The 25366-nt window shown below is 36.8% G+C and overlaps 2 protein-coding genes across 3 annotated transcripts; one reads left to right on the forward strand and one right to left on the reverse strand.

The window, feature by feature from the left end:
• The first annotated feature begins 1030 nt into the window (after positions 1 to 1030).
• ANKRD37 (ankyrin repeat domain 37) lies at positions 1031 to 5828 on the forward strand. Its single transcript, XM_079141955.1, has 4 exons — positions 1031 to 3357; positions 3598 to 3750; positions 4516 to 4607; positions 5180 to 5828. The coding sequence occupies exons 1-4, from the start codon at positions 3331 to 3333 to the stop codon at positions 5382 to 5384; spliced, it is 477 nt and encodes a 158-aa protein (XP_078998081.1). The 5' UTR covers positions 1031 to 3330; the 3' UTR covers positions 5385 to 5828.
• On the reverse strand, positions 5444 to 25252 carry UFSP2 (UFM1 specific peptidase 2). Of its 2 annotated transcripts, none has more exons than XM_079141930.1 (12): positions 25175 to 25195; positions 21319 to 21397; positions 20108 to 20291; positions 19958 to 20024; positions 17745 to 17902; positions 17180 to 17372; positions 15795 to 15941; positions 12356 to 12520; positions 12011 to 12135; positions 9930 to 10006; positions 8732 to 8856; positions 5444 to 6017 (listed from the first exon to the last, which is right to left on the reverse strand). In XM_079141930.1, exons 1-12 carry the CDS (start codon positions 25175 to 25177, stop codon positions 5931 to 5933), a joined length of 1410 nt encoding a protein of 469 aa, XP_078998056.1. In that variant the 5' UTR covers positions 25178 to 25195; the 3' UTR covers positions 5444 to 5930. The 2 variants fall into 2 exon arrangements, with proteins under 2 accessions (XP_078998056.1, XP_078998057.1); XM_079141931.1 differs by lacking the exon at positions 5444 to 6017 and adding an exon at positions 6746 to 7891 and having other exon boundaries at positions 25175 to 25252.
• Between the last annotated feature and the right edge of the window lie 114 nt (positions 25253 to 25366).

Genomic DNA, 25366 nt, shown 5'->3' on the forward strand with positions numbered 1-25366 from the left:
CAATGCTGTGCATTTATGAAAAGTTTTTCAGTGTTCTTTTGGTCAATAAAAGCAAATAAGAAATAGATGAAATTAGGTTATTTATTGTTCCACTTATATTTTGTAATTTTCACCTATGGACACATATTCATTCATTTATTCAAAAGGAATTTCTTGAATTGTAGGCATTAGGCTAAGCACTGTGGGAGATAAAATTCCAGGGACGAAGCTACATTAACAGCCATTATTAAATGAAAACATTTTCAATCAATTATAATAATTTTCTAGAAGATTTCTTCTGCTTTAAAGTCAAACAGTAACAATTTGCCAAAGATGATCAATTCTCTAAGTTGTATAGGAATGATAAGAATGTGGGCTCTAAAGTCAAACTGCCTGAGCACAAATTACAGCCCTATCCCTTAGTTTATTGACAAGACTTTAGACAAGTTTATTCAGTCTCTCAAAGCCTAACCGATTTTTTTCTGTAAATAGATAAGTATTCAGTGAGAAAAAAAAGGGAAAAAAAGATGCAACAAGTGCAAAATTCCCTTTCCCTGAAAAACTGACACATATAAAAGGAATTTTAAAATAATTACCAGATTTAATGCATGCTGAACATAATCTCTTTTTTAAAAAAAGGAAACAACGTGTAGGCACTTTCACCACATATATATTTCATTATGTAAGTTAATGGCATGATACATGATTAGAACTCTCAAGAACTTCTGTGATGATAACTTTCTTTTCTTTTTTTTTTTTTTGCAGTACTGGGGATCGAACTCAGGGCCTTGTGCTTGCGAGGCAAGCACTCTACCAGCTGAGCTATCTCCCCAGCCCCTGTGATGACAACTTTCTAACAGGAATTTCTAAAAATGAATATATGTGCAAACCTAAAGCTTAATTACACGTTCTTTTAGAAATATTTATCTAATTAACCAACAGGAGAAAAAGGAAATTGGCAATATGGGTACGTGTTTGCCACATCTCTGACAGTATCTCTGCAGTGCGGTTAAATATCAAAAATATACATATAGGCCAGGTGCGGTGGTACACGCCTGTAATCCCAGGTTGAGGCAGGAGGATCATGAGTTCAAAGCCAGCCTCAGCAAAAGCGAGGCGCTAAGCAACTTAGTGTCTCTAAATGAAATACAAAATAGGGCTGGGGATGTAGCTCAGTGATCAAGTGTCCCTGAGTTCAATTTCTAGTACCAAATATATATATATTATATATATTTAAATATATAGTTAAATATACATACCAATTTAAGTTCAAAGATTCATATGAATTAGAATGTTTAAAACTACTCCCTGGCTTACTGCACAAGTTTAATAACATCAATTTATTGCAAATTATTTTATGGCTCCTATTACAAATAATATACTTTAACAAAAATTACAACTGAAAAATCACTCTTTCCAAGACAGTGAGCTAATCCCCTAAAAACATTACAAACACATCTATTTTTCAGTCCTTCTAGATAGAAGTGAATCCCTGAAGATTTGGGAGGGAAGGAATATATGGCTGATGGGGGCAGACAGATGCAAATGGCCAGAACATGAGGTTAAGGGAATAATTCTATAAAATGGGCTACCACTGACTCCCACATTCTTTATTTTCCAAGAAGCAATTTTCCCGCAGTCCTGCCTGGCTTAAGAGGACAAGATTATGTCACATTCCTTGGCAAACTACCTGTTACCTGCAAGAGAAATACAGATCCAAAATAATGTCGATAGGAGGATTCCAAGTTACTGAGAAAGGGGAGACTTTTGTGATCCCTTTTCACAGAACAGATCCTGAAACTCAAGGAGATAGGTAATTCCTCCTAACCATTAAATCTGTAAGAATTAGAATCAAATAGAACCGGCTGGCATGGGCCAAAGTAACCTGGAGTTGTCAGGGCAGTGGAGACTTCAAAGGCTGATGTCATCTGGCTGTCAGTCAAGAGCTGGACCTGGGTGGAGCTCTCTGAAAACTTCTAAGGGATTCCCCGCTGAACTTCAGTGCAGAAGCACACGGTCCCCCTCCTCTCTGAGAGCACCCACTCGCTCCCTTTACAGTGTTCCTTTTCCCTTTTCCTAACCCTTTAATAAACTTATGCCTGCTACTCTGAGCCACATGTCTCAAATCTTTCTGACTTAATGGCAAGACAGTCAAGAAAGAGAAAGGATGTCAGTGGCTAAAATTTGAAGTTCCTTGGTTTCTAAAGTTTTACAAAGGGGAATGACTCGAGCTAAAGAGTACAAAGAGCCCCAAGACAGCCATTTCAACCCCAGGGTTACAGTTAGCCCTGCCAGCAGAGAGACCCCTGTCTTGGCTGTCCAATGACCCAGGTCTCCTAGAACTGTCCGGATCACCAGGGTGAAGGCAATCACGTTTCCTCCTTCATGCGGCCCTCAGAAGCCCCTTTCTGAGGGGTTTGGACGCTGATTTTAACAGGCAAGGAGTCCAGTAGCGATTTCAGCTCTGCATCAGGAGTCACGTCACAGAAGTCCCACAGTGGGCACGGTCTCACGTCACGGGGCCTCGCCTGACGATTCATTTAATTTTGGAAAATGGCAGTTCCTGCGGTTAAAGCTAGCCCTTGGATTCACGTTAGGCTGCCCTCCAATGGCCCTACTCTGGCTTTTCCTTCCCAAATGGCCCGGGCGTGCCGGGACGAGGCTGATAGAACCCGGGCAGAGGGAACTCTTCTTCCGGAGCTGGGGGGGGGGGGGGGGGGGGTGGGGAGGCGGGCGCCGCGCCAACACCGCACGTAACGGCTTCCAGGGCGGCGTGGGCCGAGTGCTTCTTATAGTTCCCTCTTTTCCTGGTTACGTGCGTGCACGCAGACACCAAAACTTTCACCCACGACTGCTGCTTCTCCAGAGGGATTAAGATTTGGCACGGTGGCAGCCTACGTGTCAATCTGTGCGAGTCTCATGGCCGCCGCTGAACCCAACTGGGGTTGAAATTCTCCCCACCCTCTTCTCGGCGCGCGTGTACTGGGACTCTCTGGGGAGGCCCAGGGCTCCGCCCCGAAGTGGGCGGGTCCAGCGCGGCCCGGCCCGACCAATCGGCTGGTAGACCCGCACTTCCTGCCACTTCTCCCCCCTCAGCCTGTTTTGTCGGGTTCCGGGACGCACGTGTCAATGTTTGTGTACGTGCAGATGCAGCAGCAGGGCTGATAGAGTTCCGGCAGCTGCGGATTAGGCTGCTGGGGCGCGGCAGCAAGGGATCCGCCCTCTAGCCCTGGCGGTCTCTAAATTCTCTAGCACTTGGGCGGGCCGTTGCACTCACCTGCCAGGCTGCAGCAAGTGTGCCACCGCTCTGCACTCCCAGAGACTCTTCTAGTTCTTTGCTTTAGGTTGGAGATGCTGTTGCTCGATTGCAATCCGGAGGTGAGACTTGGACCCTTTAGTCCCTGCAGGCTATAGTTAACCAGATATGTCTTCTCTGGAGCGCTAGCGAGTTTGACAGGAACTTATTACTGAGCGCTGCTAAATCAAATTTTGTCGGAGTTGGAAGGTTTTTTTTTTTTGTTTGTTTGTTTTTTTTTCAGTGGGGGAAGATTTCTACTCCTGGAGGTCTCAGGACTGAACGAAGGGAAGAGAGGTATTGAATCTGTTCTTTTCCCACAGGTAGACAGCCTGAAGTATTTGCTGGAGGTGGGGGCTTCTGTCAACGCACCCCCAGATCCTTGTGAGCAGTCGCCTGTCCACTTAGCCGCAGGTGGCGGCTTTGCTTGCTTTCTTCTCTGGCAGCTGCAGACAGGTGCTGATCTCAACCAACAGGTAACTAGGTAACTGATTGTTGCTGTGTATACGGCCCTCCCCTCCACCCCAAATCCGCAAACATTTCCTAATTGCCAGAACATTCAGTTGTGTCAGTTGTTATAGACATATCTGTAGCATGGCTATAGCAGAAATATCATGCAAGATACATATATAAAACTTACTAATATCTATATTAAAGTAGAATGAAACGAGGTTAATTTTAGTCATTTAACATGATTTATCTGAAGTATAATTTCACTGTGTAATAAATATAAAACAACTGACGAACTGTTTTACATTTTCTTTTTCACAAACGGTGTATTTTACTCTTACAGCAAACTCAGTTCAATCTAGCATTACATTTCATAGCCATCAGTGTCTATTAGCTATTACATTGGATAACATAGGTCTGTGGTTTATTTCAAAAGAATTGCTACATTTCTAAAAGCTTCCATATAGCAATTTAAATTAATATTCAGGAGGCATGCTCACAACCATTATAGTTTCCTACAGCTCTTAAATTGTGAACTTTTTTGACTTCTGTAGAACTTATTTTCTTTGTATTTATTTAAATGTTAGTGTGTGGATGTGGCTACATCCATTTTTTATTAATGAGAACTTTGTACTTAATAGCATGGTAAGGGAAAAGTTTTTAAATTTAAGAATTCAGTCCAGGTAATGAAATTCTAACTGACTTCCACAAATAGTTAATATTAGACTTCACTTAATAGAGTATATAGAAAATGTTTTGGGGACTCTAAAATGTGCTGTCTTATCCTAAAGGATGTTTTGGGAGAGGCTCCACTCCACAAGGCAGCAAAAGTTGGAAGCCTGGAATGCCTTAGCCTCCTTGTAGCTGGTGATGCCCAAATTGAGTAAGTATAAAATAAAATCAGTGGCTTCAAATTTTGTTTTCTTGGACTGAAGTAACCAGACTCCTCAAGCTTAAGTACATGTGCTTTTGAAAATAATGCTTGACTAATTGGTAATGTTATTTAATGTTATGTAAATGGTAATGTTATTTAAATTGGACTAGATGCAATTCTGTTCTTTATAGCACTGCAGTATTCCACTTTTCCTCATTGACTATATTTGGGTATTTTTGTATTAGGCACCAAATACTCTTGCATTCATTCAACAATGAAATACAAATACAATGGAATGTCCACTCTGGACTGAATCTGCTAGCCACTAAGGATACAACAGCGAACAAAAATAAGCATCCCTCAGTGTCCTTTACCTCTTTTGTGTGTGTGCACGTGCAAGCACATGTGCCTGCACATGCCAGCTAGGGATTGGCCTCCACTCAGCTACACACCTCCAGCCTAATACCGCTTCTATTTTGCAACGAACCTTGGTATAAGCCCCCAAATGCCTTTGTTAGAAAGATATAAAAAGACTAAATAATTATCAATTTTTATTTAATTCAATTTTTGTCTAATTTCAGTTTATGTAATAAGAATGGGCAAACAGCTGAAGATCTTGCTTGGTCATGTGGATTCCCAGAATGTGCCAAGTTTCTTACAAAAATTAAATGTATGCAGATAATAAAATCAAGCGAACAATCTGATGGGGATCACTGTGTTCCAGTGTTCAGACAGAAACGAAGTTTTGGAAGCACAGAAAATACAAATGGGAAAAGGAGGTGCTGATAAGTGACTTATAACTGATTCTTCCTTTCTTGCTCAAGAATTTCTTTTCTAGCATAGAATTTATTGTTTCACTTAGGTATTATTATTCTTATTTCTAGTATTGTCTCTTCATTCATATTTTAATACTGGTTACAGTTACTACTATTAAAGTCTGACATTTATTTGGCATGGTGGAAATTTGGGGGAGAAAACATTTTTTAAAAAATGTTTTTAATGTTAACATATTTTTTGAAACAGATGTCATGTTGGTTATGAAGAGGTTTGAAGAAGGAATTCATTCCATGCAGATCTACAAGTGATGGCTTTTGGCTAAACTCCTGAGAAGGAGGAAAACTTTCTTCCAAGTGAAGAGAACAGTTAAGAATACATGTATTTACATGCCTATAATATTTTGGTTGTACATGTTGTCTTTTTATGTTATTAAAGGAATGTCTAAAGAATAAACTGTGCGGTACTTATATTCATGATTTCCTTTGAAATTAAATTTTTTTATTAAAAAGTTTATAATACCACTCACTTCACTACAGTCTTTGAGTCCAAGATAATTTAAATAATATTTGGTCGCTGAGGAAGACATAGGTTATAGTAAGCTTCCTTGTTCCAAAAGTCTGGGCCCTTCCATCCACACCAGCCCTGGATTTGGGAGAAAGGAAAGGAAAACATTTTACTAAATTTTAAGACCACTTGGTGGAAACTGCAGCACAAAGCTCTGTCAGCAGGACCTGGGAATAAGACTCCACTACCTGTAGAGTTCAAGGGTTTCCTAAGTGTAGAAAAGTAACTTACCTGGGTCCTTTCAACATAGATTTTTAAACTTTTGATTCCAGAGTATTTTATCACAGAAATCACCAAAAAAGAAAAACTTCCTAATAGTAATTGTTAGTCCAGATACCACACTTCATTGGTTCTAAGATGTACAGTTTATATATCTGGCAGTCAATAATAAGTATAGCTTATTGGGTGGCATCCTAGAAAGGATGAAATAGGGTGGTGAGAAACTGGATCTTGCTCCATGAGCTGCATTCTGTATTATTTTCCTCAGGCTATAACCAATTCCACTTGCCATTCTTCATATCAGTATTAATCCTTTTCTCCAGCAAACAAAATTACTTTCATACAAAATCACATAATACGAAAATCTATCAAATTTCTTCTAGGACCACTAATTTATTTTCTTAAAGAAAAAAAGCTGGTCTGTGTTGTTTCAGAACAAAATGCTGAGGGCTCTTCAGATACCATGGAGAGATAAGTAGTGGGCTTATTCCTGTAAGTCTGAAGGCGCAGGGTATTCTGGCTAAAATTTAGAGGGGCTATAGAAAATAGTGCCTTAGCTCCATTTTTTAGTGTGGAGGAGGGAGGGCTGACTGGAAATGTTCTTTTAATTTTTGTGTTTTTCAGTTTTCTTTTTTTTTTTTTTTGGCCTGGGGATTGAACCAGGGGCACTTAACCACTGAGCCACATCCCTAGATCCCCAGCACTTTTTTGTATTTAAATTTAGAGACAGGGTCTCACTGAGTTGCTTAGTGTCTCCCTAAGTTGCTGAGGTTGGTTTTGAACTCACGATCCTCCTGAGCCACTGGGATTACAGGCATGCACCCTGTGCCAGGCTTTGTTTTTTGTTTTGATTGCAAAAATATACATTATAAAAATCCAAGTAAGATTAAAAAAAAAAAAAAAAAATCCGCTCCCTAGGCAACCACCATAAAGTCAGGATTACCATGTTTTAGACATGTTTCTACACATTAAGAATCTATTTATTGGCTTGTTTTTTCATCAAAACTTTAAATTCAATGTCCTAAAATCTGTTTTCTTAATGAACAGATATGAAAAGACTCACACTCTTTTTGTTTTAACCTTTTTTGATACTTTCACACATTTAGGTTTTCTCCTGGCAACCAGATCAATTTTTTTTTTTTTAAAGAAGTGGGTAATGAAGGTGCAAAAGGCAAGTATATGGAGGCCCATCCTCTCTGAGATGCCTGGCCTGGGAATGTAAATAGGAAAGCTCCACAGGAGGGTAAAGAGGAATAGGAGAGGCAGAATTTGCCTCAGACTGCTTGCAACAAGGGACAGTCAAAATTCTACTGATGGCTGCACTTGGCCTCAGAGTTTCTTATAAGCACTAATGGATCAAGGGGTTCCTGCTACTGCAAAGGTCTATAGAAATATAACTCATAGAGGAGACGACTGCAATTCACAGGAAAAGCAATCAGGGACAACCAACTTCCTCTACTTGCTTCAGAAAATCCTATGTAGATAATTCCATCTAGTGCAAAGCCCTTCAAGCCAGTTGGAAAGAAGAAATATTATCTATTTCACTCCCCTGATGAAAATAAAGCTTCTCTTGCTTCTGAGATAAAACTAGTCCTGTGGGCCTTGCCTGACTGTAGCTCCTGCCTATCCCTCCAGTCACGCTTCAGCAGCTTGCTCTGAGCACATCCACCTCCTATAGTTCTTGGAGCAGTCCATGCCTTTCTTTCATGCTCGATGACTCTTTATCCTTAGGGCTTTAGAAAGGTGTTTGTAATTATATTTTTCTATAATTTCTGAAAACACCTCACCAATGAATTTCAATGTTAAACCATACCATTCTTTACAAAAAGTGACCTAATTAAACTCCAACTTAAAATTCAGAGAAACCTTTCTTTGACCCTAATGATACTGACCTAAGGAAAACATGACAAAAATGAAGAGGAATGACTGAGTAATAAAATAGTAGGATACATTCATTAGTTGATGATTTAAAAGGTCATAAGTGTTCTTTGTAATTTTAATATATTTGGCATAGAATATAAATGTTATTTAAAATTCAGGTTAATTATGTCTTATAATACTTGTCTCCTGAAGATTTAGTACTGAATTTTCATATGGGAGAATTAGTTCCCTATAAATCAATTTAAATAAAGACTTCCTTTAGCTGATATTGTAATGTAAATAAACTAAAAGTAGTCAAACTTCCATAATGTCCAGCACTTTGCTTGGCTATTTTTTTAGTTAATTCTAAAATTATAGAAGTTTATATGTTCTACCTTCATATTTTAAGTCATCAGTAAACCTCAATATATTTGTTTATATATAGCTATACAATCTCTAAAGGAATATATTTATGAGCTTTGTGTTCCATTATTACATATAACTGAGAAAGTTTTTATAAAGTTAACCTAAATTTTGTCTTTTCTGACTGACTTTGTCCTTCTTGTACTCCTGAATAGAGACAAGTTACTCATTACGGCCTTACAATGCCTCCTAGCTGCCCTCAGTTCGTCATCCTGCTGACATATAGTTTGCTATCCTTCATTTCTGGGTTCTTCGCTTTGTTGCTAAATTTGTGTTAAACAGATACTTACCTTTTCCAGAATAACTTGCAGATCTTCAGCACCTGTATAATGTGGATCTAGAATCAGAAATTTTATCTGCCCTGTCGTCTCATTCCATGCAACTCCTAGTATCGTGTGGGCCAAGACTCCTCCTCCTAGAGAAGACATGACACACCAGAGGCATGAACCAATCTCAACTACCATTCTATTTCAAAATAAAGAGATTATTTTGCCTACTAATTGACCTAAGTAGTATTAAAATTGATTACCCTAATTGTAAAGACCATGATGTCAAATATACTCAGAAAAGATAAAATTGTATCTGTAACACATGAAAGGTGCAACTGTATCCATAATCACATAAAGCTTATATTCCACTGCCACATCCTTTGAATTATCTAAACTGGATAAGAAAGGGCCACAGGCTCCAAATTCCTCCCAAGAGAACAGGTGCTGCTGTGGAGCCTCTGCTATATTTGCTCTGATATCTCCAGTGATATTTTCCATCCACTCTTTCTGATATCCTGCTGGTATCTGCCTATCTCTGTTTCTTTCATACTACACTTGGTTTGCCTTGTGTCATTATAGGACAAGTCTTATTCTTCAGAGAATCATGCGATTTTGATCAGTTAATCCAATATTCTTATTCAACAAATAAAGCCCAGAGAGGTTAAGTAGTTTACACAGTGTCACACAATCAACCAAGTTAGTGAGAAAGCCATGACTTATGAAGTCTGGTCAAGGGACAATCTCTTTTTTTTTTGGTATTGGGGATTTAACGCAGGGGTGCTTTATCACTAAGCTACATCCCTAGTACTTTTTATTTTTTATTTTGAGACAGATTTTACTGAGTTGCTCAAGGACTCACTAAGTTGCTGAGGCTGGCCTTGAACTTGCAATCCTCCTGCTTCAGTATCCCAAGCTGCTGGGATTACAGGTTGTGTCACTGCACCTAGATTCTCTTTTTAATACTTCTCTTAGTTTTCTAAATGTTTAAATACAGTTATCATTTCTTAGCTTTTAAGAAAAACTGGTCATTATAATCTTTTTAATAATCTGTCAACAACCTTAGAAATTTTAAAAATATCCAGAGAATCAATATTATGGTATAAAATTTAATTTTAAAATGTTTAAAATAACTAATTTTATGCAACATTTTGATATTACTAATTAATGTGACATATTCTCCACTCTATCAAAAGAGCCCAAGATGTCCAAAATACCTTACCGATCATTACTGGAGTGCCTTCAGTCTGGAAATGATTAGCCAGTTCCCGTCCTTGTGAAGCCATTTCTGAACCTTGGCTAGAAAGAAACCATTTTCCATTAGATGAAGTACTTTGAACACTAAGGTCAAATAATGAGTTTAGTGAGCCAATGTTTTCAACCTTTTGTTTTCCTTTTGTTATTAAAACAAGAAGACAAACAAAAAAGTAAAAATTCAGTGGTAGAAAACAGAAAGCATTTTGTTTTTCCCAAAGGTGAAAAGAAAGCAATTAAAAGCAACAGAAACTAAAAATTTAAGGCTACTAATTATGCTAGAAAAGAAGGAAGACCTGATTTTCTGCTTCTGGAACTGCATAAAGAAGGTTCTAGATTTTTAACATGAGATTCAAACTGTTCATCTTGATGCCAGGGAACTCTTATATAGATTTAATCATTAGAAAAATGGGAGTTTTTTATTTATGTATTTTTGGTGGTGCAGGGAATCAAACCCAGGGCCTTGAGCATGCTAGGCAAGTGCTCTGCCTCTGAACTATATCCCCAGCCATGGTATTTCTGTGTGTATATTTCTCATCTTGAAATAGGAACAATAACACCTACCTATTGACATGACAGAGGAGATTCTAGGAATAAAATGTGTGTTTGTGAAGCTGGTATGAAACTGCAAAATGCTTGTCAAGTGCAATATAATTATGTTTTAGGGATATTTCCATGTACTATTAAATTTCTACTTTTGAGAAGAGGAAAGAAAAATGGACAGGTAAGTAAGGTACAGATGGCTCCTTGACTCACAACAGGATTCCATCCCCAAAACTCATCATTAAGTTGAAAACACTATCAGGTGAAAATGCATTTAAGATACCTAACATACCAAACATCTCAGTTTAGCAACACAGTACATGGTGCTTCTCCTTGTGAACGAATGGCTATCTGGGAACTGGACTTGGTGCTGCTGCCCAGCACCATCAGAGTATTAAACTGCATATTGCTACCCAGGAAAAGATCAAGATTTCAAAGTAAGATTTCTACTGAATGAGTATTGTTTGTGCCACTGTAAAGTAAAAAATCCTAGGTTGACCCATTATAAATCAGGTGCTGTAAGTATGGTTTTTTTTTTTTTTTTTGAGGTGCCAGGTGATGCTAAACCTTACCTTTTGGCTTAATAGGGAATGTGTAAATAATGTTTTAATATACCAAAACACACTTAAAAAAATTCCGTTTCTTAATCTGTCATTATTTAGCATTGATTTTCATAACTACTCCAAATTCCAATTGTGAAATCAGACATATTAAAGCACTTGATAATAAGGATATTGTAACTAGAATTATCAGTAGAAAATACATTTAAACACAAAAGCTCATACAATAAGGAGTAAGCTAGTTATGGTCAGAGAAAGTGAAATAACAATTTATATTTTTTCACTTTAATATTAGAATTTTCTAGAATTATATTATTTGGAAACATTACTGGTTTATTAACATCTTAGGAAGAAAAACTACAAGAGATAAACAAAAATGGCAGTCACAGATCAACATTTGATTTTGTCCTTTCAAGACTTTTTAAGAATCAAGCATTCAAATACTAGACTTTTGCCAGGTGTGGTGTTGCATGCCTATAATCCCAGTGGCTTGGGATGCTGAGGCAGGAAGATCACAAGTTCAAAGCCAGCCTCTGCAACTTAGAGAGGCCCTCGGCAACTTAGCAAGATGCTGTCTCAAAATGAAAAATAAGAAAGAACTGGAGATGTTATGCACCCCTGAGTTTAATCCCTGGTACCAAAAATCAAAAAATAAACAAAAAAACTCAAAACTAGACTTTGTATATGCAACTTCAAAGTTAAAGTATTTTTAAGTTTTCTTTGTATAGGCTAAAATTAGGCTTAGACAATGAAAGTATATACCACAGTTTATAAACTCAAATGTCTTCTAAGGAAAAAAAAAATTAGAGTTCAAAAATGAAACTTATAAAGTAATGAGATAATGAAGAAAAGAATGAAAATAAAAAAATCTAACATTGTTTATTTTAATAAAAATGACAAACTATCACTTTGAAATGATATACCTAATTTTGTAAAGTGTCCTTACCTGACAAACAGTATTTTTGAAGTTATACCAATCAATTGGTTTAGTACCAGCTGTACCTCAATAGATCCAATCCATTGCCGTGATCCGACAAATGTTGCTGGTTTGTCACCGGCATCAACTAGAGCCTTTATGTATTTAAAAATACAAAGAAATCCATATACATGACAACTATTAAAAATTATGTTTAGGGCATTTTCTCTGATTACCAGTATGGAATATTTCTTTTTCTTTAAAATAAAAATATGCCTATACCCCAGGGCAATAAAAATTATTAATGGTATATTAAATTATTAATGTTTAATGAAATACATACTTGATTATAATTTAAAATGAGGTGTTCTATACCTGCTGAATTTCCCTGTGTGTTGGAATGGATCTCTCTGTGTATCCCTGATGTCTGAACCAAGAGCAGATAGTCTGCAGTGATCGGTAGGCACAGCCCCAGCCACTGTCATCTATTCGATCCTGCATATAATGATGATAACCATATATGCCCTGGACCACATAAATCTATATAAAAAGAAGAAATATAGTAAAATATTAACTTAAGACAGAAAAGTACATATTCTATACACATGCCTGAGTCATGTTTACTGTTCTGAAAGGCAAACTATTGCTTTAGAACCTTGTTAAAATGCCTTCACAGAACTATAGCTTAACATTATACCCTCTACCCTCTTGGCTTTTTATTAAAGGCCAAAGTTCTCAACAGTGGAGAAAAAACTTTAATGGGAGACCAAAGACACAAAGTTGGAGGTTTACTATAAAAAGCCAGATTACCTGGTTTTTCTAGAAAAATCAGAAAGCTGCCAGACAGAAGTTAGCCAGCTACTCCAGTAAGTCTTTGGCTGGTGGGTCCAACCACTCCCTCCAGGTATCAGCTGCTGTAGTTTCCACCTAGCAACTTCATGGGCTTGTTCCACCTGCCTGAGCACCTCTGAGCCCACCACCTGGTATACAGTGACAAGCCCAATGGACCCAGTCCTTGCCCTCATAAGGCTCACAGGCTACCTGTCTCAGAATGCAGGTGGACTTCTCCCCAAAGGTCCATCTCCAGGAAACCTGTAAAAGCTTGCTGGGGTCTAGGAGTTCCCTGTTCCACACTGGTTACTCCACAGTAGTAACGGTCTCCAGGGAGCCCGAAGAAATGCAAAACCTCAGTGTTATCATCTTTATGCCTTCTCTTTTGTTGCTGTATTTGTTTAAAGTGTTGGCTTTGTTAACCCCCTTCTAACTTTTGTGGCCTATTTTATTAACACTTGGTTTTTACTTTATTTGATTTACTGTTTCCTTAACTTCTTAAATTATAAGACCATGTCAATTTTACACAAACTCCTTTAGAAAATTAAAAGAGGGAACATTCCTCAACTCACTCAATGAGCCAATATATCACTGATACAAACAACAACAACAATTAAAAAAAAAAAAACAGTAGAAGAAAATTAAATCTTAGCTATACAATGCTGAATGAAAAAGATGTAGAAGCCTACATACAGAATACCATGATTTTCTTTTTTTCCCCCAATATTGGGGATGGAACTCAGGACATTGGAAATGCTATGCAAGCACTTTACTACGGTGTCCTTTTTATTTTGAGACAGGGTCTTTGCTAAATTGCCAAGACTGCCCTTGAACTTGTGCTCCTATTGCCCCAGCCTCCTGAGTAGCCAGGATTGCCAGTATGAGCCACCATGCCTAGTGAATAATGTGATTTTTATGAAGTTTAAAAGCCATCACACATTGCTGTGGTAATATGCATGTATGACAAAGCTATTAAAAAACAAAAGGAAGTGAATGATGAATACAAAAAAGTATAGTGGTCCTCTGGTATACGTGGAAGTCTGCTCCAGGACCCCTATAGATACAAGATCCTTGGATGCTCAAGTCCTTCATATAAAATGGAATAGTATTTTTATATAACATATGCAAATCCTTCCATATAATTTAAACCATTTGTAGATTATTTATAATATCTAATGCAATGTAAATGCTGTGTAAATAGTTTTTATACCGTATTGCTTGTGAAATAATGACAAGAAAGAAAAGTCTGTTAAGTACAGACACAATTTTTTTCTCCTAAATATTTCTGATCAGGTGTTGACTGTGTCCACAGATGCACAACCATGGATATGGAGGGCCAACTGTGTAAGAATTCTTCTTGGGACTATGTTGTGGAGGTAGGGAGTGGATGAGGAAGGGGTACTCTGTCAGACAGTAATGTTCTAGTGCTTAAGTAAGGTAGGGGCTCATTGGTACTCAATTCCTTGCTATGTACACTTTATGTATATGTTATATGCACATATAAAATATTACATATATATTTAAAATTACTATCAATGCGTCTAGCTCCTTTGTAATACAGATAAGGAATATCATTATCACAAATATATCAGCATTCACTTAGTACTTTGAGTGTCCAGGTTCTCTTTTAAGAATTAGAAGTGAATATATGATACAATACTCACCCTGGAGGAGTTCTGAACATAAGTCATAGAGAGAAAACATTTATGTAACAATCTACTAGAAAATCATCAAGTGTTCTGCTTTTTGTATCTAATGAAAAGTATAAACAATATAAAACAGTATAAAACTCTAAGTTTTATACCTCCTAGTCTATGATTCTATAACTGTGATAGAGCAAGAGTTTTAACAAGGAATAGGTCTCAAGATTTTGTCCCATCTGCTTACAATAAGTGAAGTCATTTAATATCCCTGAAATACTCTCTGAAGATTCTTGTATGTACATGTAACAGTGAGTGCCCAGTCAGAGTTCTTTCTAACCCTAGTTCTTTCTTCCCTAGCTGATCTGTCCATAGTTCTGTCAGATGTAGCTGCTGCCTCAAGTGCATTCAGATGGGCAAGACTAAAAGTAGGCCCCTAATGCCTTTACGGTAGGTATTGTATCATATAGGCAATTTTAATTCTTAAGATTTTCTTACAAAAGCCCCCCTGGACACTCAGAAGGTGCTGAATAATTGTCACGAAAAGACAGCCAATCAGAGTTTCTTGTTTTTGGGAATCTGAATTGAGAAGTGCACAGTGAACCAGTAAGGAGCAGGGAATGAACTGAAATGAAGCACACGCTGAGCAGCTAAAAGGAAGGATAGGAAAAAGTCATACACAAACTGAAACAATGAGGATACAAAAGGTATGAAACTGAAAAAGACAGAACATGTCAGTCAGGATCAAAAGGATATACATACAAAGTAATGGAATAGCCATGAAGGAGTGCACGTAGGACTTGAAAGACACAGATATGGCTGCCAGTCTCAGGATTCCTTTGTTTCTAAGAGGACCAGCTGTACTAGTGATCCTATTCCTATTTCTTACTGGCTTACATGTATCTTTAACTCCTTTCCCCACCCCTTTTATGTAAGGTACCTTTAGTGAGAATCTACCAAGTAGATGATCCACAGAAAATAAGTCCAGAAAGTTGTTAGAGTTATCCTATAATGTGGTTTGAGTAGACATGCCCTTAATTAGAATGATTCTGCAGTTTCAGACAGAAAAAAATGGGATGAACCTTTAAAGAAATCAAGGAATGGAATTTGAGTAAGAGAACTGCAGTATATATCTTTACTCTTAGTTCATCATTAATTATTTACTCTTTTATATCATTATTAATTACTGCTACCTTAAACAACATTCAAAGAAATAGGTGACAGATTAATTTTTAGGGATGACACACATTATGAATCAACCCTTAAAACTTGTATTGGGTACCAACAAAAAACAAATGAGATAAATGATCAAATGACTCTTATAAACAATTAGTTAAACTCACCATACCGGCCTCTATGTTAGGTGGATTAAGATAAGTATGTGGATTTCTAATGTAACCATCTCTGTATGGCTCATCTGGAAAGTGATAAGCATTAGACCTTTTGAAATAAGGTCTGTCATGTGGCAGGTTGAAGAGATCATGCAACTCCTAAATGAAATCAGAATCAACAAAGAAAAAAGATTTAAATTCTTAGGCAATAAATAAAGATATAAAACATAAATTATATTTAACAAAGATAAAACTATATTGAAGTATTTTGAAAAATCATGTTAAGAGCACTTTACAGATATAAAGGGTAGTGAATAAATTACAGAGTAGAAGTTGCTGGTATTAAACCAAAACAAAATGGCATGATAATAAAAATATATGTATATATTTAAAATGTGATATTTTCCCAATTGTATAAAAACATATAATGGTTACTTTTAAAAGTCTGACATAACTTCTGCATACTCTATGGTTTGAAAAGACCAGCTTGGATGGCTGTTGCCTCTGCAAATCAATTCACCTTGCACTTACAGAGAAGTACACAGTGTTAGAATATCACACTACTTCTTAGGGAAAGAGATGAGAAAGATGGCCCCATGGTACAATTTGATGGGTGCCAGGCAAGCCACATATCAAAAAGAAGCACTTAAAAACCAGTCATTTTTACCAATAAGTCTCACTTCTTTAAGTGCTAGTGATATTTTCTCCCAAATTCCTCTAATAAAACCTAAAAACCCTACTGAAAGTAGAGTATTACCATGGATCATAATCAGAATTCACATAAATTCTAACTTTCCTTCCTTAACTGTAATCATATATATATATATATATTCCCCCCCCCAAATTTGGAAGAAACAGAAGGGAAAAGTAATTTGTTAACAATCATCAGCTACTCTGGGCATGCAGCATCTTTTCATTTCTGCATTTCATTATGGGAAAATTATCAAAAATCCATAGAATGGATGAACCAAATCAAGCATTTGAAATTAAAACCAGCACAATATCTTTTTCATTAGTAATACTTAAAAAAAAAGTTCCATGAAAGCAAATTAAATAATATAGAAAACTAATAGTTTATTTCCATATTTTGAAGGTAAATCACAAAATAATTTTATTTTACTACAAGTATATAAATAAATATAAAATAAACAACGGTCATTATGTGTTTTTCAAGAATAAATGACTGGGGGGAAGTAAAGATGGTGGAAAGAGACAAACACCATTACCCTATCTACACGTATGGTTACATGAATGGCGTGACTCTACGTGATATACAACCAGAGAAATGAAAAGTTGTGCTCCATTTGCTTACAACAAATCAAAATGCATTCAGCTGTCATGTATAACTAAATAGAAAAACAATTAAAAAAAAAAAAGAATAAATGAAGTGGTTTTACCTTTCTATAGGCCTGCAGATGACCATCTGGAATTCCTGACGGATATGAAATTGTTACAAGACCTTTTTCCCCTGGTAATAAAAAGTGCAGCGGTTCAGGAACCACGATAGATGTTTCTTTCATATATCTCAAAATGCATTTTTCCATATCAGTTAGCTGATTATGAATTGTATCCACAAGAAGTTTACGAACTCTGGGGGGGAAATACACAAGTGTATTAACAAGGTATAGAATCAAGGAAGGTACAGAGCTAATATATCTTTAACACAGTAAAAAACTTGATTGTATCAGGTTTGTTAGAAGAAGTCTAAATTATGACAAGAAGAAGAAACTGTATATTCGCTCTGTGTGGATAAAGAGAAACCCTCTAGTTTTTAGCATGCTAACCTACTTTCTCCAAATAAACAATTAGTAGGTGACTCTTAGGTTGATAATAAACAAGGAGTACATCACAGTAAAAACAACAACCACTCAAACATACCTATCTAATATTTAAAAATGGGCTCTGATTACTTTGGGGCAGGATCTTCATTTAAATATGGCAGTAAGAGTATAAAATACTTACTTTCCCCATGTTACTTCTGGAGAAACAGACAGAACTGCATCGACTGGCAAGGTCATATTAACATAGTGATGTCCTCCACTTTCCCTTTCAATGATGGGAGTCACGGCAGCCAGAGAGGTTGACATTTCCAGCATAAGATCTATATTTACTATTTGATGCTATACAGATAAACAGCAATGGTTAACTTGTGGAACAATGAGCCCCAAATATAAGTAAAAAAAGGATTTTTTTAAAGCAATATACATAAAGTTGCCATAAGCTGTTTAAAAGTACAAATTTTAAGAAACTTCTTTTTGCTTCAAAATAATCTGGGCAAAGAGGGAGAGTGAATAGGCAGTAAAGATGAAATCAGACTGGTCATGTGATGATATAATGTTAATACTATGTATAGATTCACTGGGGTTTGTTATACTATTCTTTCCACTTTTGTATGGATTTTAAATTAAAAAAAATTCAAACAAACACCATAAGATAACTACACACCAAAGGAACTGTTAAAAAATATGACCGTGTACCCCTGGTTTAAATACATATAGACCCATAAACAAATGTTCACCTCTATTTACTAGGTTTGATTTTTACAGTGGTACAGAACAATTCTAAAACTATTTTCTGTGTATTGAACAAATTTAGCAAAAACCTGAAGATACTGGCAGTCAGTCTTCTTACTGGAAGAAGTTAAGAACTTGGTGGAATTGAAGTGGTATTGGAAGAGTCAATATTATTTACACTGATAAATATGCATGTGTGTGTGTCTGCATATATATGAATACTCCGTGAAGAATGACTGATTCCTGAGCTGGAACAGGGAAAGTACCTGTTGCACCTGAAACATCTTGTAAAAGGACAATAGAGGTAGCTTGAAGAAGCTCCTTTTGGTCAATTCTTGGAAAATGTGAACGTCAAAATAACTATAGTGATAGTACCAGATTATAATCCATTGCATAAAATAAGAATCTATGCTTCCATGCAGATAAGAAAGAAAGAAAGGGAGGGAGGAAGGGAGGGTGGGCTTTCCTTACAGCATACCTGCCATCTAACAGGTGTAGAAGGAAACGATAGAAAAATCACCAGGTTGTAACCATTAGATTGACAGTGGATTCTGGTAAATTTGTCAATGGAGGTTAACTGCTGGATAAGAAGTATTCTCTCATGGGATAATAATCATAACAGAAAACACAGCACCTTTATCATGGAGAAAATTAGTGGATACCATCTTAAGTAAATGATTAAAGTTAATATCACCAAGAACTGGAACAAAATGATAACATCTACCACTGTAGTATGATGTACTAAGAGAACATAATATTTCTTCTGTGATAGTCCTGACCATAATATAGGAATCTAATCACAAGAAAGCATAAAACAAATTCAAATCAGGGAATATATTACAAAATAACTGACTTGTATTACTGTGTTCAAAATGCCAAGTTTTAACTACTGGTAATTTTCAAATCAATCTCCACCTCCAATTTTTTGTGCACTCCACAATTATAAACTTAATAGTTTGCATGTCTTACCTCTGTCCAATATACCACAACTGACTTGTCTCCTTCACTTTCCATCTTATCTCAAGTAAGAAACTGGTTATGCCATATGCAATCCGTTTCTAAGTACAATCCATTGTATCTCTAAATATCTTTTTATTCTTTATTTTCATAACTAGTGGTTTAATTAGGTCTCTCTAATCTCATATTCACCCACTGTCCATGTACCAGCCTAAAAAAACAAAGTCACACTAACTTTGTACAACTTCCTACCTGGAAGAAGTATTTCCATTTCTCATCTCTAACACTGCAAAAATTTGTGATATGGCAGGTAATCAGTAATACTGGTTCAAAAATCAGAACCAAGAACAGTGTGAAAAAAAAAGAAATCCTTTAACATTTGTTATCTTACACAGTATAATGTGTCACTCTGTCATGTGTAAGAATGAGTATTTTTATCTACTTTTATTTACTTTTAAGGAACAAGTAAAAGTATTCAAGTCTGTTTTATTTTTGTGGGAACAAATAAAGCATTAAAAAATATGCCAAGATATGTATTAAAATGAGATAAAGTTTAGATATGTGAAAACAGACACATAACCTTTTTGAAACTCAATATTCTGTCCCATAAAAATGAGAACGTTAGATTACACTCCCTCTAAGATCTTAGCTTTAAATCAAAGATTTAATATTTTTATTAATAAAGAAGAGAGGTGATTTGCTTACCATGTCTGATAACTTCTTGTCTTTTTTTCTTAAGAATTTTCGTTTTGTATCTTCTTCTTGCTCAGATCTAAAATTTTTGATACACAAATCCACTTAAAAATATGAAATGATGTTTTGAAAACATTTCTAGAAATCTTTAAATATACTCACTGAATAAAGCGCATTATGTTCTTACAAGCAGAGCTATCAGTCAGTTCTCCTGGAATGGTGTTTATGTCACTATTAGGCCATATATACACTGAACTGTGGCGAATTCTGAATACAAGTGCATTTGAAGAAAGCTTTTTTGACAGGTCACTCAATACACGTTTTAGTGCCTTCTTGATAAAAATTTCTAAATTAAAAGAATATGTAGAAGGTAAGAAAAATCTTAAATTTTTCAACTTGAATGCTTTCAAATACAAAGGAAAGTAGAGCATAGTAAAACTGACTCTCAAATACCCATTTCCAATAATTGTAACAAATATTTTTGCCTTTCTATTTTTTTAAATTGAAATAAAATTTATAGACCATAAGATTCATTCTTTTAAAGTATAAAATAGGTGGCTTTTAATATATTCACAAGGTTTTACAATCATCACTATTTAATTCTAGAAAATTTTCAGAAATCCCATCCCTAGTAGCAGTTAGTTCTCATTTCCTTTACACTTTTCATTTCTTATCTTTTTGAACCTCTGTCTGGCTGTAACACAATTGATTATACTTTTCATGAGTGATTTCATTTATGGGCATCACATTCTTTAGCTCCAACTCTGACCACTTACCCTAAGTTTCAGACTCAACCAAATGTCTGTGGGGAATCTGCACTTAATGACCCACTGGCATCTAAAAATCTCCAATGCAACTCATTGCATTCCTCATCTGGAATTCTTTATCTTTGTTTATGGCAGCAGTCCAAGTCAGAAGCAGGAAGACATCCTAGAACTTGTTTTATATAAACCCTGTTGATTTTTCTCCTGTGGACTTTCTTGTACCATTATAACATAACAGTATTTTAAAAAGTAGGGTCTAGAGATTTGGGGTTAAGTACAGTTGTAAGTCTAAATGTACAATTCTAGATGTATTATTTACATTATGTTCAATGAGGATATTTATATTTATTATAATAATTTTCTAAAAAGGTAAAAAAGTTCCCTAAGGGAGTGGACATTTTTTCTTTTCAATTAGCACAGAGGTACCAATGGCTGGTAAGGGTGCTATCAGAGTGTCTAAGTTTAAATACCATTTAATTCACTTACTAAATATATAACCTTAGTTAGTTCATTTATCCTATCTTTCACTCATTTTCATCTAAAATAGAATCTCAATATATTTCATCATTAATTTTATGATAAAAAGGTAGAATTTTTTTCAAGACCTACCATTAGCAGTTGGTAGCTGAAAAGCCAGATCGAGGCCTCCTCTTATTCTGAAGAGTATATCCATAGTTTCTGAAATTACCTAGAATAAAACAAAAACTCCCTTATAAAGCAAAACGAACCCATCCTCAAATAAATTAGAATCTACTAGAGTTTAGAGTAAGGCATAAATTAAGCCTGACTCTTCAGATTATTTCTTGAATTAGTTCCTTGTTTTATCTCCATAAAAATAGATCTCAATCCCTTGTGTTTGTCAGCTTTTCATAGCCATGACCAAAATACCTGAAAAGAACAACTTAGAGGAGGAAAAAAAAATTATTTTGGGCTCAGGGTTTTTGGATGTTCAGTCTATGGTTGTTTTGTAGACTCCAATGCTCTTGGTCTGAGATGAGGCAAAATACCACAGGAGAAGGGTTTTGCAGAGGAAAGCTGCTCAGCTCATGACAGCCAGGAAGGAGACAGAGAGAGCCCTGTGTACTCACAGTGCCAGGGACAAACCATAATCTCCAAGGGCACGCCCCCAGTGACCTACTTCCTCCAGTCATGTCCCACCAGGCCACAGTTATGACCCAGGACTCCATTCAAATTATTAAACCACCAAATAGATTAATCCACCCATTAAGTTATAACTCTCATTAATCTACTCATTTCACCTCTGAACATTTCTGCCTTGCCTAACACAAGCTTTTTGGGGGATACCTCATATCCAAACCATAACATCCTTAAATTTTAAATCAAGGGCTTTCATACCTTTCATTTTCATACCATACTGAAATCACCTGGGGAGCTTAAAATTTTGATACCTGGGTTGCACCCCTAGAGATTCTGATCAATGGTCTAAGTTAGGCCCAGACAAAAGGATATTTTAAAGCTTCCTCTGCCCCCATGCTAGTGATTCTAATGTGTAAAAAAAGGTTGAGAACCATGACTTTAAGACAATATTTCTAAATTATAGTCTTGATGGATTTAACAATGACATGAAAACATAAATGGTAAAGAACCAGTTTAAGAACATGATAAGAGCACTGAACATAATATGATGATACCTGGAGAACAAAACAATGAGAGGGAACTAATAAATCATTGATGGTGGTGGTATAAACTGGAAACTCTTCTTAGAAGGTGGCAATAAGAATCAAAGTCTTTTATATTCCCATATTTGGTCTAGTGATTCTGCAATTAGAAATTTAAGAAAATCTGCAGATTGGAGCAACCACTCTGGAAAGCAGTATGGAGATTCCTCAGGAAACTTGGAATGGACCCACCATTTGACCCAGCTATCCCACTCCTAGGTTTATACCCAAAGGACTTAAATTCAGCATACTACAGTGACACAGCCACATCAATCTTTATAGCAGCTCAGTTCATAATAGCTAGATTGTGGAACCAACCTAGATGCCCTTCAATAGATGAATGGATAAAGAAACTGGTATATAGACACAATGGAATATTACTCAGTCATAGAGAAAAATAAAATTATGGCATTTGCAGGTAAAGGGATGGAGCTGGAGAATATCATGCTAAGTGAAATAAGCTAATCCCAAAAAACCAAAGGCCAAATGTTTTCTCTGATAAGTGGATACTGATACATAATGGGGGATGGGGTAAGGGAAGAATGGAGGAATGTTGGATTGTGTAGATGGAAATGAGAGGAGGGGAGGGAGCAGGGGGAACAAAAGATGGTGGAATAGGACAAACATCATTACCCTAAGTACATGTATGAGTATATGATTGGTGTGACTCTACATCGTATACAACCACAGAAATGAAAAGTTGTACTGCATTTGGGTACAATGAATCAAAATGCATTCTGCTGTCATGTATAACTAAATAAAACAAACAATAAAAAAAGGAAATCTGCAGAACATACAAAGATTAGGGTATGTTAACCTAATTACCATCAACAGAAGATTGGTTAAGTAATTATGAATATCATATTGCTATAAAAATAATTTTAAATAGAATTTAAATGGCATAGGACAACACTAGCAACTTGTAACTTGCAGAGGGAGAAAGCACTTGCTAAATGGAAATGATAAGCAGTTATTAACTTGGGCCCAAATGCTGAGTTTCAGGTAGCCAATGATGATATATGACAAACAAACTTTATCATTGTGTGTGAGAGACATAAAAAAAGAGAGATTGATGGACACCTGCCAAGGTAGGGAGTGGGAAGGAGAGCTTTCTTTTGAAGAGAGGTTTCAAAGATTTTGTCACATCCTCAAAATATGCCCTAACCAGGTTGAAAAACCATACTGCACAGTATGAATCCTATTTGGAATTAAATAGGTACTAACATCTACTATGCTAAATAACTGGACATAAATTAACGTTGACCCTCAGAACATAAAGGAGGTACCATTACAATGTCTTCTCATTTCACAAATATCTTGCCATATTTCTTTAAGAGTAACGGCTTTTATTTATTCTAAAAATTGTAACCTGTTGAAAGACCCCACCCTTTGTCCCAATTCTACTTCTGGGAGTTTATTCTAAGAAAATAATCAAAGAAGTTCAGGGCACATTCAGTTTTAATGTGCATTTATCCTACTTCTGTTTACATAGTGAAAATAAAAAATAAACCACTAAGGTAGTTGTAAGAAGTTGGTTAAATAAAGAGCAATACTACCATACAAACCAGTATGTGGGCATTTGAATAAAAACTATTTTAAAAAACCGAAGGTAAAAGTTAAAAAGACAGGCAAGAACAGATTTTAATTCTGCTGCCCACTGTATGATTTTGCATAGTGTAATTGCTCGAGTCTATTTGTCTTCTGTAAAACTGGAAAAAGATACAACTTCCAAGGGTTGTCATGAAGATTCCTTATGTGAAAACACCAGTCTCCCTAGACTTCTGAATCAAGATCCTCTCTGAAGAAACAATATTCAAGCTGAGATGTGAAGGTTAAGTAGGAGTAGTAGTATTAAGTTTCTAGAGGGAAAGCCTGGGGTTGGAGGTAGAAGAGCCTATTCTAAACAGGGGCATGGACTGGTGAAGGACTGCTTAAAAGACCACTTATGAGACTAACCTAGATGGATAGAACTAATAGTGGCAAGGACAAGGGCAGGAAAAGTGGAGAGAATGACAATGGATAGGCATTTAGAAGTAGAATCTATAGGACTTGATTACTGACTGGACGTTCATTTTGAGAAAAGGAAGGTGTTAAGGGTGATATCCAAGTTCTTGGCTGGCACAACAGGGGTGGATTGTGGTGTCGTGTGCAGAGATGGAATTCCTGGAGGAAGAGCAGATGTGGAGTGAGGGAAGTGGAAACGATGAGTCAATTTTGAACCTGCAGGGTTTGAAATACAGATGAGCAATCCAAGTGGAGGCACAGTTAGCAGATTTATGAATCTGGAGCTCGGAAGAAAGGACTAAGAGGGAGAAATAAAACTGGGAGAAGCACAGAATGTAAAGCGTCCCTGAAGAAGACCAACATCTAGGACAGGGACTGAAGGACCTGGCTGAGCTATGAGACAGGAGAGAAACCAGGAGAGTGCAACCTCACCGAAGCCAAGGGAACAAAGTATTTATTTGAATAGTTATTCCTCTTTCTTAGCTCAAAGCCTCTTTCTTCATTAGCCTTCAAACACGACGAAAAATGCCTCCTTCTCAAAAGAACATTCACAAGGAGGGGCAGGGAGCGAGTATCCCATCGCAGCTGAGCCGTGGGTGCAAGGTGTTTGTGGACACATTCCCTCTGGCCGCAGCAGGGAGAGAGGCCGAGGGGAGCACTGCCCAGACCACGGAGTTCGCAGCTGCGAACTCGTCTCCTTTCAAAGGCTCGGACCTATATTCGCAGCTGCGGCCAGAGTCCCAGGGGAAACGCGGGAGTCGGTGACGAGCACTAGCACTTACCATGTCCGCGACGTGGCAGTGACCGGGACGTCGAAATCAGCCTACCGGATCAGGGGCCGGAAGTGGCGTCATCGTCGGTCAAAGGGCAGGGCTTGGGCGGGGGGACTACAATTCCCAGCATGCCGGGCAGCAATACGTCATAGAGCGTACCACATTACAACTCCTCGCCGAAGACCTGAAGGGTGGAAAACG

The sequence above is a fragment of the Sciurus vulgaris genome (genome assembly GCF_902686455.1).
Source record: "Sciurus vulgaris genome assembly, chromosome: 5".
Lineage (NCBI taxonomy): Eukaryota > Metazoa > Chordata > Mammalia > Rodentia > Sciuridae > Sciurus > Sciurus vulgaris.